At 43.8% G+C, this 16369-nt stretch overlaps 1 protein-coding gene across 1 annotated transcript in view; it reads right to left on the reverse strand.

The window, feature by feature from the left end:
- The window catches only part of LOC146805680 (amine oxidase [flavin-containing]-like), a 291428-nt gene extending 276117 nt beyond the window's left edge, over window positions 1–15311 (reverse strand). Inside the window, exon 1 of the mRNA XM_085622954.1 lies at window positions 15093–15311. Coding sequence (XP_085479080.1) covers window positions 15093–15135 — 43 coding nt within the window. The 5' untranslated portion in view covers window positions 15136–15311. The remainder of the gene's footprint in view (window positions 1–15092) is intronic.
- Between the last annotated feature and the right edge of the window lie 1058 nt (window positions 15312–16369).

Consider the following 16369-nt stretch of genomic DNA (forward strand, 5'->3'; position numbering starts at 1 on the left):
TCCATAATATGCGCTTTGATTCTTTCATTCACATCTTATTTCCAACTTTCACACGTGTTGGTGGAGGTGAGCATGAAGGTTACGCCAGCACATTGAATGGTGAATTTTCCTTCTTTGTAGCTGTTGTGTTGTACCCCGTATAAATATTCTATTAACTTTACCTTCCCCATAAATTTTGCTTTTTCCGAGACTACAATATGCATGTATACAACTTGTAAGCCACCTATATATTCATTAATGTAACATATGTTTTAGAAACAGAGAGAAAATCAATTTGCAGAATTTTTGTGTGGCATTTACATGAACCGTGCCATGGATTACCTCACAAAAATTAAAACAAAATGCAGTGGACAAATATGTTCTTTTAAGATTAACTTGTGTTAAACAGCCAGCGCACTATGGTTGCCTTAAAAAAGTCACCATACCCGGGAAAGAACTAAGAACTTTGGACCTTATCTGTATCTTGTCAGTGCTGACTGCAGAGTGGAATCAGAAGTGCTTACCTCGGCAGAATTCAGGATTAGCAAGATAACATTAGGTTAGCTTTCACAACCAGGTGTGGAGTCCGCAAATATTTGTTTCATTTGTACTGATCTTGCAATGGATATTTGCATTGTTTTTCCATTATTACAATTCATTTCATGCACTTAGAAATCTCACTTGAGGCATATTATACTTCACATTGCGATATTATATGCAATCGCTTTGATATTTTAACCCCCATCGATAGTGATGTGATTCATTCTGGTGACCATATTTATTTTCAGGTTCACATCTAATAAATATTTTCCAGTGCATATATTTACATAGCACCTAACCAGCCAAACAAACTACAATATACGTTAGAACAAGTGCAGGTGGCTTTTGAAGACCAGAAGACTTGACAAAAACCCAAATATCTAAATATTTTTGGCAAAACAAAGCTCATTGGTCTAAGACCAAGAGGCTTGTTAATATGCTCTAACGCCATGGCCTGACTGATATCAAAATTAGGCTTCCAATATGATCTGAGAGAACACAGGGAGATACACAGTAAATGATGGAGAACACAGGCACCTACCCTGCCAAACACATGCAGTGTGAGCTGGGAGGATTAGTCTCACTCTCAGTGACTACTGCTTTATGAGATGATCTTTCACTGCCAGATGTCAAAGCCATTTCTGGAAGTAATTTATTTATTTTCTTGGTTCTCACATAACTAGAAGAGGTGACAACAGTGTGTTAACAAGCAGGCAGTGGCAAAGCCAATCAGTCTCGCTTTACCAATGCTTGTTGTTTGCAGCCTTGTCAAAAATTATAAAATTGTGGCAGGTAGCAGTGGCCATCAGTCTAGCAATATTATTTTTTTACGTTGACGAAGGCACTCACACTGCATGTAGACGCAGTGTAGTGGGCATCCTGCAAGTGTAAAAGTAACATAACAAGAAGGCAGAATGTTATTTTCTATACTTTCACTCTGCGTCTACGTTTCAGTCAGTATGGAAAATCCAATGCATCTTGGAAATACAGAAAATACAATTCCAAGATGGCAGAATGCTGCTACTCGATTTTCCAATTACAGTTTAATTTTATAAGCATTGGCAATTCCAAAAATGGTGAGCAGAAAGCAGCAGGTGAAAAGAAAAGGGAGGGTGAGAGGGAGGGAGAGAGGTTCATACTGAGGCAGAGGGGTTAAAGGGACAGGAACAAAGGATGGCTAGAAGACAGGGAAAGAGAAAAGGGAAGGATGAAAGAGGAGCACAAGCATGCACAAACGAGAGAGAGAGAGCGAAAGAGAAAAAGAGAAAGTAGCAGAACCAATAAAAAAATGTGGGTGAAACCTAATCCTTCAGCGGTGGAACAAATACAACAAGCATTGGCATAGCCAATAGGTCTCGCCTTTGGGACCTATATAAGTGTTTAGCCATAAAACAGTTGCATAAGTAAATACTTATAAGGTCCCAAAAGCGAGACCTATTGGCTATGTAAAGCGGAAAGTGAAAGTGATCGAGATCGCGATCACGATCAAACATCAAAGCGGCCGTGCGGCTGCGAAAGTGAAAGTAATCGTGGTAAAACGCGGCGCGCGCGCCCGCGCACATGCACTGTAGCTCTAGGCTGGCCTGGTAGCACTTTTTGGAGCCCTCTCAATAAGTCTCGCCAGACCAGCGCATGCGCTGGGTCAGGCGAGACCTAAAAACAGGGACAATACAGCAGTTAGGGGCAATGGAATTAAAATATTCAAAACAGCAACGCAATGTTGAGCAAGAGGATGATGAAAAGCCAACTTTAGGTATATGATAAAGCGCCTCATATGGATGGCGGTCAGACCGCCACCAACAGGTCATCGGTGGCGGTCTAACCGACAGCCAGCAGAGCGGTCCGACCAACGCATTATGATGCAGTCAGTCAGAACGCATCAGTCGAAGGGACCGACTGGCCCATTGGACAATCAGTCAGATCATATTCCCTACAATTGGGGCGGTGTCTGCACAGGCACCACCGTAGGGATTATGATGTCCCTTTCCGACAACCTTTCCATGATGGTCGGACCGTCATAAAAGGGCTGTCGGAAAGGGACTTTGGCCTCGGCTATGAGGCCCGGAGGGCACCTGTGGTGTCCGGCCAAACATCCATACCCTACCCTTTGTGCCAGGCTCCCTATGGTGCCTGGCACATGGTACATGGATGTTTAAAAACATCGCTTTTTCCATTGCAGCTTGTGCTGCAGCACTTTTGACCCGCAGCACAAGCTACAATGGAAAAAGCCATGATTCCAACCTCCTACGTGGCGGTCGCATCATAATTTGGTGGGTGGGACTGCCAACTACTTGTCAGTCAGACCCAATCCCGCTGTGGTGACGGTCGGAGGCTCGTCCAACCGCCATCGTAATCGGGGGAGAAGGGCATGGGCAAGAGAGAACAACATGGGGCACTGAGTGGGGGAAGAACAGAACACGGGTGACACAACAACGTGGAACACTGAGGGTGGGCAGAGAAGCACACCTGGGTGTACACATGTAGTGTTGTACAAAAAAGAGTTCCTGAAAAGCGAGCACTCGTGAAAGAATAGAAGGAGCCAACCAGAGATGTGGTAAACAGGATGTGCTCCACGGGTGGGACAGTGACATGCTGCACAGGCAAAAATAAATAAAACCAGCAAATAGAAAGCAAACAAATGTGAGTGACAAAACACACGGTCAATAGTTGCAATGGGAGGAATGTATTCCTGATGAAACTTGCAGCATATCCTCAATATGTCTTTGCAAGGCAGTAATGTTAGAGCTGACAGAAGGCCTTTGATGACAGCAAACAGCATGATCAAAAAAGGGGCTCTTTACTAATGTATATGCTAATGCCATGAGGAGAGAGTGGGTCTGTAGTTCATTCTTGGCCTTCAGCTAATCTGTTTAGTTTCAATGTTGCACTAATATATTTAACCAATTCTCCTCATTACTGGGAAAAGTGCTAGGTAGCAACCCATTGCATCACTTAACATGCATGTGCCATTATATAAGGGGACCAATCGCATGTTCATCAGTTTTATATCAATCCTGCCTCAGTATATAGAACACGCACACTCAACGTTGAAATGCATGGACCACAACATGTATGTGTGCCTCATCATTGGGAGACATCTCAAATCCTTAGGAACAGTCAGACTGTGAACTCACATCTGGGTATTTGCTAAAGTAACTCACATACGCAAACAAAAGTTGATTAGTTGAATTAGTAAGTCCTTTTAACTGGAGGGAGGAGCAAGAGTACCAAGCCACCACTTTCACAAATTCACACTTTATCAATTTTCTACAAAAGCCTTCTGGCTTTCACTGTGTTCGTTCAAATTGGTTTACTGTATTTCCTGCATGCGTATTTGTCTATGGCAGTCTCCAATGGGATTGGCATGTTATCCTCATATCCCCGATAAGGTTTGCACTACAGATAATTTTGTTTCTCATAGTACATATTTTTAATCGTCTCCTGTCTTACGTACTAGTAGCACGTCATAATGTTTCATTACGTTAAGAATTTGTGTAATATCACCTCTAAAAGCACTGGGAGACACTTTTCTTGGACTCTCAAAACTTCTCCTATAGTCCAGCCTCAAACTTGTGTAATTCAAGATAAACAGTGATTACACTGAAGTTCACTCAGATAAGAGAAATTAGCCCGGTATGGACAGCACGTGTTAAATGTGCTCTTGGTATCAGTGACGTAGAAGTAATTAATCATTTCTGACTGTAACTGATTACAATAAAAAAAAACTTGGAAAAACTGTTTCTAAAAAATATTTTTAGATTAACCTTTTATGGTGAATTTTTAAACAAGAGTACCTTTCACCAGGCTGATTAAATCAACCTTGTAAATGCCCTTTTAAGAGAAAATATTTCCCTGCAGTTTTTTTTTTCGGGTATCCTTCATTTATCCCTTCTTTTTCTTTTTTTTCATTTTGTTTCCTCCTCTATTAAGGTGAGGCTCCCCTTATATTTTTATTGTGTTTTTACTTACCTACAGGTGGGCCTGTCTCCTTTCCCCTCTATGTTTGTACTCCTGCCCCTCTGCCCCTGCCTGCTTAGTTACCTGTGTTTCTCTCCTGTCTTTGTTTCTTCTTTCTGGGTCAGGGTTTATGGTGTACTTGTCACAAGAGCTTAAATGATCAACAGAAAATGAGCTTTAAGGAGTACTACTAAGCGAGAGGCTTATGCTCCACCCACATGTTGGTTTCCTTGAACGCAACATTTAACTGGGTTGAATGTGCGTGCTTCCACTGAAAACGAGTGATTGTATTGCACTTTTTGCCTTGTGTGAAAGCTTATGTTCAAAACAGCAAGACTGTGTTGGTTATGTTGACAAGACAACTATCAAGGCTATAGGCCTGATGTGTCTATTGCTAAAAGTGACGTTAAAGGCAGTAGGTCTGACATACTTGTTTTGAAAAACATATCTTATGGTCAATCATCATTAAAGGCTGGATTCTTATTGCCCTGTATTAACACCTGCAGAGAAGTAGTTTGTAACCTAAAGTCTCACAGACTATCGAAGTGAGAAAGGGATTGGTGCTGGATACCCCATGGCAAAACATGCGAATAGAAGATTTGAAACCTGATAATTATGATTAGGCACTTTTAAAATAGTTATTATTTTGCTATACCAAATATACATTTTTATAGACTTATAATTGTATGACTGTATGCCTGATGGTTGCCTTGTGGGAAAGATTATACTCAATTGAGTAGGTCTGAGTTCGTTATGGCGACAAACCAATGATGAAGGTTCATTGTGAAATGTCATTTAAGGTGGCAGAAGTCTGAGCTTTTCATTATGAAAAGCTACGACAAAGGCAGTAGCCATGATTTATTTAACATGAAACACATGTTTGTGGCCAGTCGTCCTTTGGCACGCCTCCCCCACCCAAAAACCTCCTTCTCCACACATTACCTCAATACCACACATCACCAGTGACCCTCATATCTCTATAATCCCTCTCTCACATGCCTTTCATTTGTTTTAGAGCACTGCTCATACCGGTGTAGGGTGTCAGAGCACTTTACTTCACATTCACATTATGCGGAGCCAATGATTCATGCATGTGTAAACCAGTCTATAGAAAATGTTGCATATGACAATGAGGCTTACAAGGTGTAGGAATCACATGTCAGCAATACTAGTAGACAGTATATTTTAGGAGTGTTTGGTCCAGAGAAGCACAAACTCAGGATTCAAAACATACCACAATGGATGGCTTCACTAATAAGAATGTATTTCTATCCAAATGAACCATTTTAAGCAACATAACGAGAATGAAAGCCTGGGGAAAAAACATAACGTTCTAACCTATACCATGCAGTTTGCATACATCTCTTTGATGATAGTTCATAGCTCACTGTGCTATATTAGGGTTGTAATGCATGAACTGCAAGTAACAAAAGGATAGCTGTGACAAAAGCAGTAACCTACTGAGTGATCCACATAAAATACAGTTTGGTGATTTGTGTGGTACATGTTCATTGCAGCAGGAATATTAACCCTCTACACTACTTTTTAATGAGCAGAAACTACCACAAGACAAAACTCAATTTCTCTCCAGCAGGAACATTATTCACCAGAGTAATCTTGACATTGTAATTGTTACCTGAAATCTACTTGGACACACAAGGAAATCTGCAGCAGGTGCTTTTAAAACCTGTGTGCCCACCTCCAACCCCCCAACCCGCACCAACAAACCCCCCAACCCTAACTCCCACACACCACCACCCCTCCCAACCCCCCCTCTAAACCAGGACACCATCATGGAGGGATACTGTCCATAATGAATCTTTGTTTGACCATTCCAAAGTGGACAATGTGTTATTTCTAAACATGGGTTGTGCTGGACCTTAAAAAAATATTATGCAATGTACAACACAATTGCAAGATGACCACGAGCTGCTATGTTTAATTTTGTTATTGCAAGCATGTATCCGCCATGTTAAGGAGGCCGCATGTTTTGTGTTTTCCACTTTCATTCTTTTTATTTATCTTCCACTTAGTCTTGTGTGAGTGTCTGTAGGAAAGTCATACGTTTTACCCTGATCACCCCCATTTTTACTGGTGGTTACTGACTATGAAAGTGCCCCGGGCTCTTCTAACCAGGTCCGAGGCCAGTGCTCTGTCCTTTAAATGTATATGTTGATCAGTGAAATTATAGATGGCCAATGCCACCTACCTGTAAAACCCTTGCATATGGTAGGGCATGTAGGTTTAGAGACCCCAGTGGACGTAATGCACTTAAGTGTGCACTGCTGTGGTGTCTGGTGTGCGTTTAAAGCCAGGCTTGCCTAGCAAACTAGTTTTAAAATAAACCTGTGTCCAAATTCAACTTTGGAATTAAACAGAGAGTGTGAGAAGAAATTGGACAAAATACACAGTGGCCAATTCACAAAGGTAATCTGAGAACAAAAGTCTAACTTTATGACTTGTGGTATTCACAGAAGTCATTTACAACTTTTAGTATTCACATAATTCATTTATGAGTCCTATCTTTACGTCAGCAGTCAGGCAGGAATCTCTTCACCCGGGCCGTACTCTCCGCACCCAGACCGTACTCTCTGGCTTGGGCCGTACTCTCCAGTTCAAGCCGTACTCTCCGGCTTGGGCCGGATGAAGTGTAATCAATGGGCTGGAATGCAATTTTTACAAAAAAGAACATTAGGAACGTGTGATAAATGTTAAAGAAGGTCAAGAACATCAGTTAGGACAGAGAAAAGGGTATAGCCAGACACTATATCATAACCCAGAAAGGTTTGCTCCTTGCGTCATGGCACAATTTGAGCTCCCCTTAGTGTTGGCTGTAGTGTTGACACTAGAGTTAACACTGAGGGGAACGCATATTGTGCACTGCATGTACCATGATACAAAGGAGCAAACTTTTTCTGGGATATAATGTAGTGTCCGGCCACACCCTTTTCCCTGCACAAACTGATTTTCATGACCTCCTCTACCATTTATTACACGTTCATAATGTTCCTTTTTATGAAAATTGCATTCTGGCCCATTGATTACACTTCATCCAGCCCGAGCTCAGTGTAGCTCGAGCCACCGGAAAGTATGGCCCGAGCTGGAGAGAATGGCCCAAGAGCGGAGGGTATGGCCCGGTCGCGGAGATTCCAGCCTGACTGTGGAAGTAAAGATACGACTCATAAATGACCTCTGTGAATACCAAAAGTCGCAAATGACTTCTGTGAATGCCAAAAGTCGTAAAGTTAGACTTTTGTCTCCGATTACCTTTGTGAGTCAGCCCCACAGAATTTAGTGTAAGAAGAATACCAGGGGGCCGGAACGCCTGCACCAAATTCTGGCAATTACTAGTTACTCCAAGAAGATTTCAGGGCGAAAACCACTAAAAGTTTCCACCTGCTGTCACAAGGAGCACCAGTGGGGGATTGGACCATGAGTTTGGAGGCAGGGCTGCTAGGCAGACGTTTGCCAGTCCAGGGGGAGCATTGTCTGCTCTCCCCATATTGCTCTAGCGGCCAGTTGGTGGTGGAGCTGTACTGCTGCCCCGAGCCCCTGTCCCTTGCAGCAGAATAGATAGCCTAGTGTCCGAGGGCCTGGAAGGATCAGATCTGGGGTTTCAGGACCCAATTCTTCTAGGCCCGTGGGCACTTGTAAGTGTTAGATGCAGAATTTCACCCGCTGTGATCACTCTGGGTGCAATGCCACAACTCCTAATAAGGGCTATTTGGGGAATAAGCCTTGAGAGTTTTCCCACCCGCTATGCTACTGATACTTGAAACATAAGTTAAAGATGAAATGCAAACTTTTAAGAAAAATATGCCTCGGAGCCCAACACATCGTTTTAATATACACCCCTTAACCTAGTATTCTCGGACTTCAGTTCTGGTACAAAGACGTTTAACTCTTGGTGGAGTGATGTCTGTCACTCTTAACAGAACCAGCCTGACATAGAGCCAATTCTTGCTGCTTGCAGTGGTAACATGCTACCATCTCTTCTATGTTTTTCCCTAGACATGACCCTCCATGAAATGTCAGTGCTGTAGTTTCAAAGATCACATATTGTACATTGGCATCATGATTGATGAGGTGGACATGCTTGTGGTAAGCAGAACTACTTATTGTTCTGTCATTTTTTAAACTTACACTACCCCTCATCTCTACTACACTGCTTTTATTTGGCACTGAATCGGCCATTGGAAAGCCAGACATGGTATGAGGACACCTTCCTATAGTTTTAGAAATAATGATATTCTCACTGTGGAAGCAATTCTTGGATTCTACACGTTGTACACGTATAATTCAATAGAGAAAAAACATCTGATACACTCTCCAAGGAAATAGCTGAAGTACAGCTGGCTGCACTACACTAGTGACTGATCTGATCACATCCCCTGTAGTTTTATCATTATATCTGTGAACATTTTCAGTACAGGAAAATACCCCCAGGGTTCTATAAGATACTCATTTGTATGCATGGGGATTGCTCAAAGGAGCCTGTAACCGCATGTGCCAAAGATAAGCATCTGTTTCTCTCCTCACAGCAGGATATGAGTGCTGCCTCTCTGGCCATGTGCAAGGAACGAGCACACACACAATAGGGGAATGTCAAATTAATGGATCTGGAAGGGAAGGCATGCACTTTGCTGAGAATTAAGTGGACAGAAGACAAAGATGGTTAACTCTCCATTTGTTAGAAAGAGAAAAGGCACATAAACCCTTTGTTTATAATTATGCGGCATACCTGCGGACCTATGGTGGTTATGGATAGGTAGCTATGGTTTTGACAAACGAAATATTTACATGAACATGTACTAATTAAAATCGTAAGCTCTTGGGGTGTAGCGCCCTAGGGTTGACTTTGGAATTGTTTAATTCAGTAAGTAGACCTTAGGAAATGTAGACAAGTATGAAAAGAACAAAATGAGCACAGTACTGATGCAAAAATTACTGCAGCATCTGATGCGCAGGGTGCACACGTTTTACACTACAGATAAAATGGCTAGGGGTGTTACTTGCCAATGTACGACATGCATTTAAAATAGCAAACTATAATCAAAGTTAGGAGCATCTGAAAAACTGTCATGAGAAAAGGTGGAAAGGCATGCACACACTAATGCTCTGAAAGCTTAAAAACAATACAAACACACGTTTTGAACTGACATGTGCATTGTATAATGTGTAAATAGCTTTGTGTGCACATGAGGGCACCCGCACTTTTTGAGAAACAAACCAAGACGTGGTGCTTATAGGGTTCCTTTTTCAGCATGTCACATGACAACATCTGTCCCCTGTTTCTATTTCCTGCTCAGGTCACCCCTCTAGCGCCCATGCGCATCAAGGTGTACAATATAGCATTTGCGCGTTCCATGCCACTGTTGCACATAAGATGGCATCTCCCAAGCCTTGTGATTTGCAAGACTCTTGCACCAGGTCTCTCGAGATGTAGGAGATTCTGGATACCTTCACAGGAGCATTTTGAGGCTGTTGAATATTTAGTCAACACCAGGTTATGGGCTTTTTTTTATATTCTCCTCACTGGATGTGTGTGCCTGTCGAAGGAGCTCTGAACTTTGCCAAGAAGCTGTGAAACAGAGTACCAAGCAGCATTTTCAGCCGGAAGTCACTGTGGTCGGTTCTCAGAAGGAAGGGTTACAGGCATCACATTAAGTGAAATTTTGAACTACAGAATCATGCGAGGACCTGTCTAAGGCACCAAGAAAGGTGGGTTTTTGGACTTATATTGAGAAAGTGGTACAAGGCGACTAGTTTAGTGCATACTGGCCTATTTTAGGTCTGGCTTTTGACTTCACAGATACAAATATACCTACTGCTTACAATACACATAGAGTGTGCTCTCGGCTGACCCTTGTCAACTGTTGCCTCTTTCATTGATTTGCTTGAAACTTTGAAATCATGTATTGGTGCAGCCCAGTGGAGTATTCATCTCTCGCCTAATGGTATTGGCAGTTTAGATTCCTCTTTCAAACTCTACTCCAGTGCTTGGATTCAACAGCATCGGGGACTACTATATTACTGTAGCCGTCTTTGCCCTCTACTTCCGGCTGCATCCTGACTGCATTAGCATTTTTGACCCAGACCTATTAGCTTTACCAGCTCTTGTAATAATATTGGCTTGTTACTGATTTTATTGGAGAACTATAACTTTCCCCAACCAAACAGCGTTCAATGACTTTTGGGGGTACTGTTGTGACATACTTAGGAAAGTGCATGTTTTGTCTGTGACCTTGCACATCAAATCAAATGGTATTTATAAAGTGCACAACTACTCAAAAGAGTGTCCCGGGGCTAAAGATCCAGGAAACCAGGTCTTGCCACGAGAGTGACACAACCTAAAAAGCATCATTAAAAGACAAGTTCTGCGTTTATCAGAGTCCACATCCCTGGTCGCAAGAAGATGTATGGGAAGGGCATTCGAATTTGCAGCAGCTATCACAGGGAAGGAAGTGCCTCCCCATCTCTTCCACCTCGTCTTCAGCACAACAGCCAACCACGCGTCCACCTAACAAAGGATTCTGGCAGGATGGTAGTGGGTGAGACGCTTGGATTGATATTTAGGGGCTAAACCATAGAATGCCCCATGGGCAAGCACCAATCCCTTAAACTTCACTTTAGCCCACATGGGAGGCTAGTGTAGCCCCTTAAGATGGTGTTTAACAGAAACATTCCAAGGAATGTTGAGTAGGAGCCTAGCAGCCGCGTTCTGCCCCAACTGGAATCTCTTAAGCTGGTACAAAGGGAGGCCCTAGTAAAGTGCATTGGCGTAGTCCAGCCGAGATGCTACGAGTGCATGGACTACCACCTTCCTACAAAAAGCGGGAAGAAGAAACAGGAACTTCCTTAAAAACCTGAGAAGGCCAAAGCATATCCAAACTGTGCTCTCCACTTGTGGTTTGAAGGACAGATTACTATTGAACTTCACTCCCGGGTTCTTTACTACCATAGTAGGAGTCGGAGGAGAGGGAGCAGGACTAGGCCAAACCTCACCACCCCAAAACAGGGGGGGGGGGCAAAACCCACTATCTCTCTTTTGCTTGTGTTGTACTGAAAATGACTCTGGCACATGCCCAAGAACCCAGTCCTGTGCAGACAGATCCAGCAGTACAAGGCCTGTGGCCATGCCCAGTCGCAGCTGGAAGCATGACCTGACCTTCCTCCACTACCCCTGCATCTAATGCCCACTGGTAATAACGTTCAGCTGTGCCAGGTGGTGGGTACAGGTGTCTCATTTACCACGCACTGCACCCATCTCAATGAACCTATTCTCTGCTAGGCATGATCTTCTGCAAAGTGCCGGTTAGAAGGACGTCCCCTTCAGCCATGCCTTGCACTCCTTCCATCTGCCCAAAGACTATTGAGCAAAGCCGCAGGCTGAGCGTGTGTGGCTCTTGGCCGTGCCCTGAGTCCAGTCTCTCACCCAGATGTCATTGATCATGGTCTTCAGACACACCCAGCTGGCACCAAGTGCAGGACGTGGCCTTCACTCGTGTTTTTTGCCCAGTTCACCTACCGTCAGCACCCACTGGAAAAGGCCTCTGGTTATGCCTAGTCTGCTCTGACCATGTCATGTGTAAACACGCCTGTACTTCTACACTTAGAAACATAAAAGTACAATTGATTGTGGCTGTGCTGGTGAGGTCAACAGTGACATGATATGTGCTCTCAGTAGTGATGTCACCGGTAATGTCATTTCTGATGTCCTCTGAGCATGTGTCTGTAGATTCTGACGAGTGCTGCAGTAGCTTTTAATAAATTGATACCCTTGTAGCCATAAAATAATCGGAAGGCTGAAGTACTACTCTGAACATACAAAATGGACATGCACAAGCCAGGCTGTATCTGTGGATAAGGGGCCATAAGGTAGTCAGGCCTGAATCTGGATTAAGCCACAACTACTCAAAGGAAATGAATCAGGTCTGGAAATTCAGGAGCAAATCACACCAAACACAACAGTAAAAAACTACCAATACTAACAGACAAGCTATGTGATCATTCACTATGAGTTAACCAACAGATAGTGAACATTAGTGATGACAGCAGCATCTGGGATACACCTGAGAACAGTCACATGGGACATTCTGAAAGTATCCAGACAGTGTTAGTCCCTTTTCTAAAAGTCCAAGCTGAGTCATGTCAATACTTGTGTGAATCCCCTTCTGCTAAGATCGAGCAGCATGTGGGACACAGAAGGGGATAAAAGAAAGCCAGATAGAAAAAAATAAAAGGTTGGGTTTATATTGCGCACATGAAAGAGTTAAAGAAATCGCTGGGTCAGATTAGTTTCGTAGAAATCTCTCTTTCTCTGCTCTTAAGACAGTAATTCGATTACAAGCAGCTGCCTGCTGTCATTGCCTTCTTTAAGAACACTGCTACAGCCGGGGCCTACACATGCTATGGTAAAAATAAAAACAATTCATTTAAAACAGTTTGAATCGAACAATTTGAAGAAATCAATTGCAATCAGCTGTGTCCTAACAGCATTAGGACACTCCACTCTGGGTTGTGCTGTGTGGCTATGGCAACACTCTGAGGAAGATGAGTCATTTGGCCTTTGGCCTGCAGTCTCAGAAAGATGCCCCAGGTGAGATGCGGTGGTCAGTTCACTGCAAGGGCTGCTGGGTTGTAATGCTGGGCATTGATGCCTCACTGGGCAGGAGGAGAGTTCCGATACTGGTGTACAGTCGAAGCAGCACGTAGGCCCTGCGTTAAGCAAGAATACACTGGAGTATGAGAGACTTGTGTGTTTTCACATAGTGCTGGACCCGCCATTTAATTGTCCTCTTGGCGCTTATCAAGTTTAACAGGAGTACCAAATGCAAGAGGGTCGATTCTGTCCGTCAGTTTACCGAGGCTGATAACTTGAGTATCAGGTCAGCAGACTAGCAATATTCATACATTCTAAAGCATATAAACAATCCAGAAAGAGTACAACCCCCCTCACAGTTCGGGATATTATTACAGTGGCGGCTTCAAATAGATGACATTTCTAAGACATGTAGGTTGACGTGCAACCTCCATGCCAAAGCTTCAAATTCGAAGAAGGCCGACTCTGCCTTTCATTCTCCCGACTTGATAACATGCGCTGAATATCTGTTGTCTAACAGAATCTATAACCGTTAAAGCGCAAAGAGACGCCAGTAGAAATGTGCCCATAAGTACAGGTTATATTTATGACAGCTGCATCATGAACTGTTAAGTAGCCATACCTGGAATATACACCATGATATCCCGGCTACGGGAAGTTGATGGGCACAAGGTGCATACCCGCACTGATGCTAGCTAGCTAAGCCCACGGTGTGCATCTCCTACACTAAGCAATAAAACACCTTTCCTTCCATACAAATCAGAACATTGTTTCATCGAATCTACAATAAGCGAAAGGTGTCTCGTTTGAGTGACGTATGGCCGCTCTTCAGACTTGTGGACGGAAGACACCCTCCTTGGAAGTGAGAGTAGTAAAACGCGCTGTTAACAGCTGCAGGGGGCTCGACTGTATCGCTGAACCGCTGAATTCTGGCATAGACAAGATTGACCGAAAAGAGACGTTGCTATTGGTCGAACGGCTTTTGCATTGTCCCTTCGTGTAGAAATATTAAGGGAAAGGAGCACCTCGTCCTCTTGTTACTGTGGAGAATACATGACCTGCTCCTAAAGTGCAAAGCAGTCCGGTGGTTTTTCGGGGTGGGCTCTGAGGCTCTGGGGGTGCGGAGAAGGGATCTGAGACGCGGGTGGGTGAGGTGCTCTACTTCTGATACTTTAGGGTGAATATCACACCCTCTTCTTCACACACCACATTACCTCTGCTCCATAGATAGAGACACAAGAATGTACATATCAGGTGGGAAATATATATTTAAATGTCAACATCAGTTCACATAAACTGGTATTTTCATCCACACGCTTGGCAAAGGTAATTGTGTGGGTCGGCATCACCAAACATAAACCTACAAATTATCCATAGATCCTTTCTTCTGCCAAGATTAAGGCTTCCCGTCACAAATCTGTCAGTCGCTATAAACCCAACCCATCTTCCGTCCTTTTAAAGTGAAGTGCTCGTGTTTGGATACAGCAGCTGTCATTCAACCCTCGCCTGCCTGGGTGATGGCAAAGCGCTCTGGGTAAAGTTCGCGCTATATTGCATAAATAAATGCCTAGGACCAGACCCCGTGTCAGCAACACGCGCCACAGAGGCACTGCCGTGGATGCACCACAGCAAGGAAGCAAGTGCAGGCAGAGAGAGGGCTCAGCGGAGAGTGTCTATTTTACAGACGGTGCCAGGGCTTCCCCTGGGCTGTCACTCTCCCTTTCTGCGCCTGCTAAACCAGTGTGCCTGTGTGATCACGGCGGGATTAAGGAGGGATTGGCGCAGCCTGAATAGGTATTAACACACAGCAGCTGTAAAGATTACAGCAGCTCCTCATCATTGCAATTACTTCAGCAGCAACCGGTGGCCGGCCTGATGGTGCCTTCTGCGCCTGTGTGCTGTGTAAATACACTGTCACAGACGTAACTCCCTCCCACCTGCCCCTGTTCTGCAGGCACTGCAATGTATTATCTGCATTTTGAGAGGTGTCAATGGCATAAAAAAGCAGACCGACCTGAGATGCCTCCTCCAATGACCACCACGTCGTGCCTGCTCATGGCGGCTTGCTGAGTGTGCTGCTAGCTGGCTTCTTCTTGGGCTGTCGGGGTCCCCGCTTGCTGTCCGCCGCGTACCTGAACGAGAAGAGGGATGCACGCTTGGAGGATCTCTTAAATCCCTGCCCAACCTCCCTGTATGTGGAAACGGCTCCGATGCCGGTGTCCGCCCATTGGGAGGGCCTGAGTACGAAGCCCCGCCCCCTCAAACTGTACAGACAGTGCGCGGCGAGGCTTAGGCCCAGCGCTTTGCCCCGCCCACGGGGACGCACGCAGGCTCTGTTATCACGGAGATAAGTGAAGCTCTGCCTCCATGGTTGGAATATTAACTGTGCGGGTAGACCTGACCACGAGCGGGGAGTCTGGCCTGGCACCATCTCCCGTCCGTCGGCAACGCTGGTATCCGACCACGGGAGGGACTGGGAACCACTAGGAGGCTCCTAGAAGAGAGCCCGGAGTCTTTATGCAAGCTTTGTTTTGCATTATGTTTATATTGATTCAAAAGATGTTGACTGATGTTCGTGGACCGGCGCCTCAACAGGTGACCCGTGGAACTCACCTATGGTTGCAGTGCCCAAATGGTGCCACATTTGTAATGAGATGTATTTCTGTAGGCTGGCATTCTTTTTATTTATTCACAGCTTTTTTAGTGTTCAATAATTTTATTGGCATTTAAATGACCAAAGTACAGTACAAAGATGCATAGGCATTGCGTCAAACAAGATGTAGTCATAGTACAAAATAATTAATTGCATTACAGTACATAGAACAAAATATATGTAATAATACATCATCTTACTGATAGAGCGCCACGTTATTCTGAAAATTTGTAGGGGTGCATCATATTCATTGTTAGTCCGCACCCACATATTATTTGAAGTAGTTTAGGTGTGACATAGAAATTGTATTATCAGAATCGTTTAACCTAGGTGTGATTAGAAATGTAATCATGATTTTCATAAAGAAAATGTCATAGGTCATTGCTATTGTACTTTTGCAAATGCATAATGTTGATTTTATGTAATGCAATGTGTTAGTTAACGTGTGTTATGGTAAAGTTACACGTGTAGTTTGCTTATTTATGTGGAAAAAGAATAATTAACTAATGCTTAATGTGTGATTTAGTAATGTGTTTAACAGTGTAAAGGCCTGATTGCATATACGTTTGAAGAGAAAGGCCTGTTCAATTTCTTATGTTAGCTGAACGTTGTAGGCCGAAAATGATTTCCCTTGGTAA

This window comes from Triturus cristatus, chromosome 8 (assembly GCF_964204655.1).
Source record: "Triturus cristatus chromosome 8, aTriCri1.1, whole genome shotgun sequence".
In the NCBI taxonomy this organism is placed as follows: domain Eukaryota; kingdom Metazoa; phylum Chordata; class Amphibia; order Caudata; family Salamandridae; genus Triturus; species Triturus cristatus.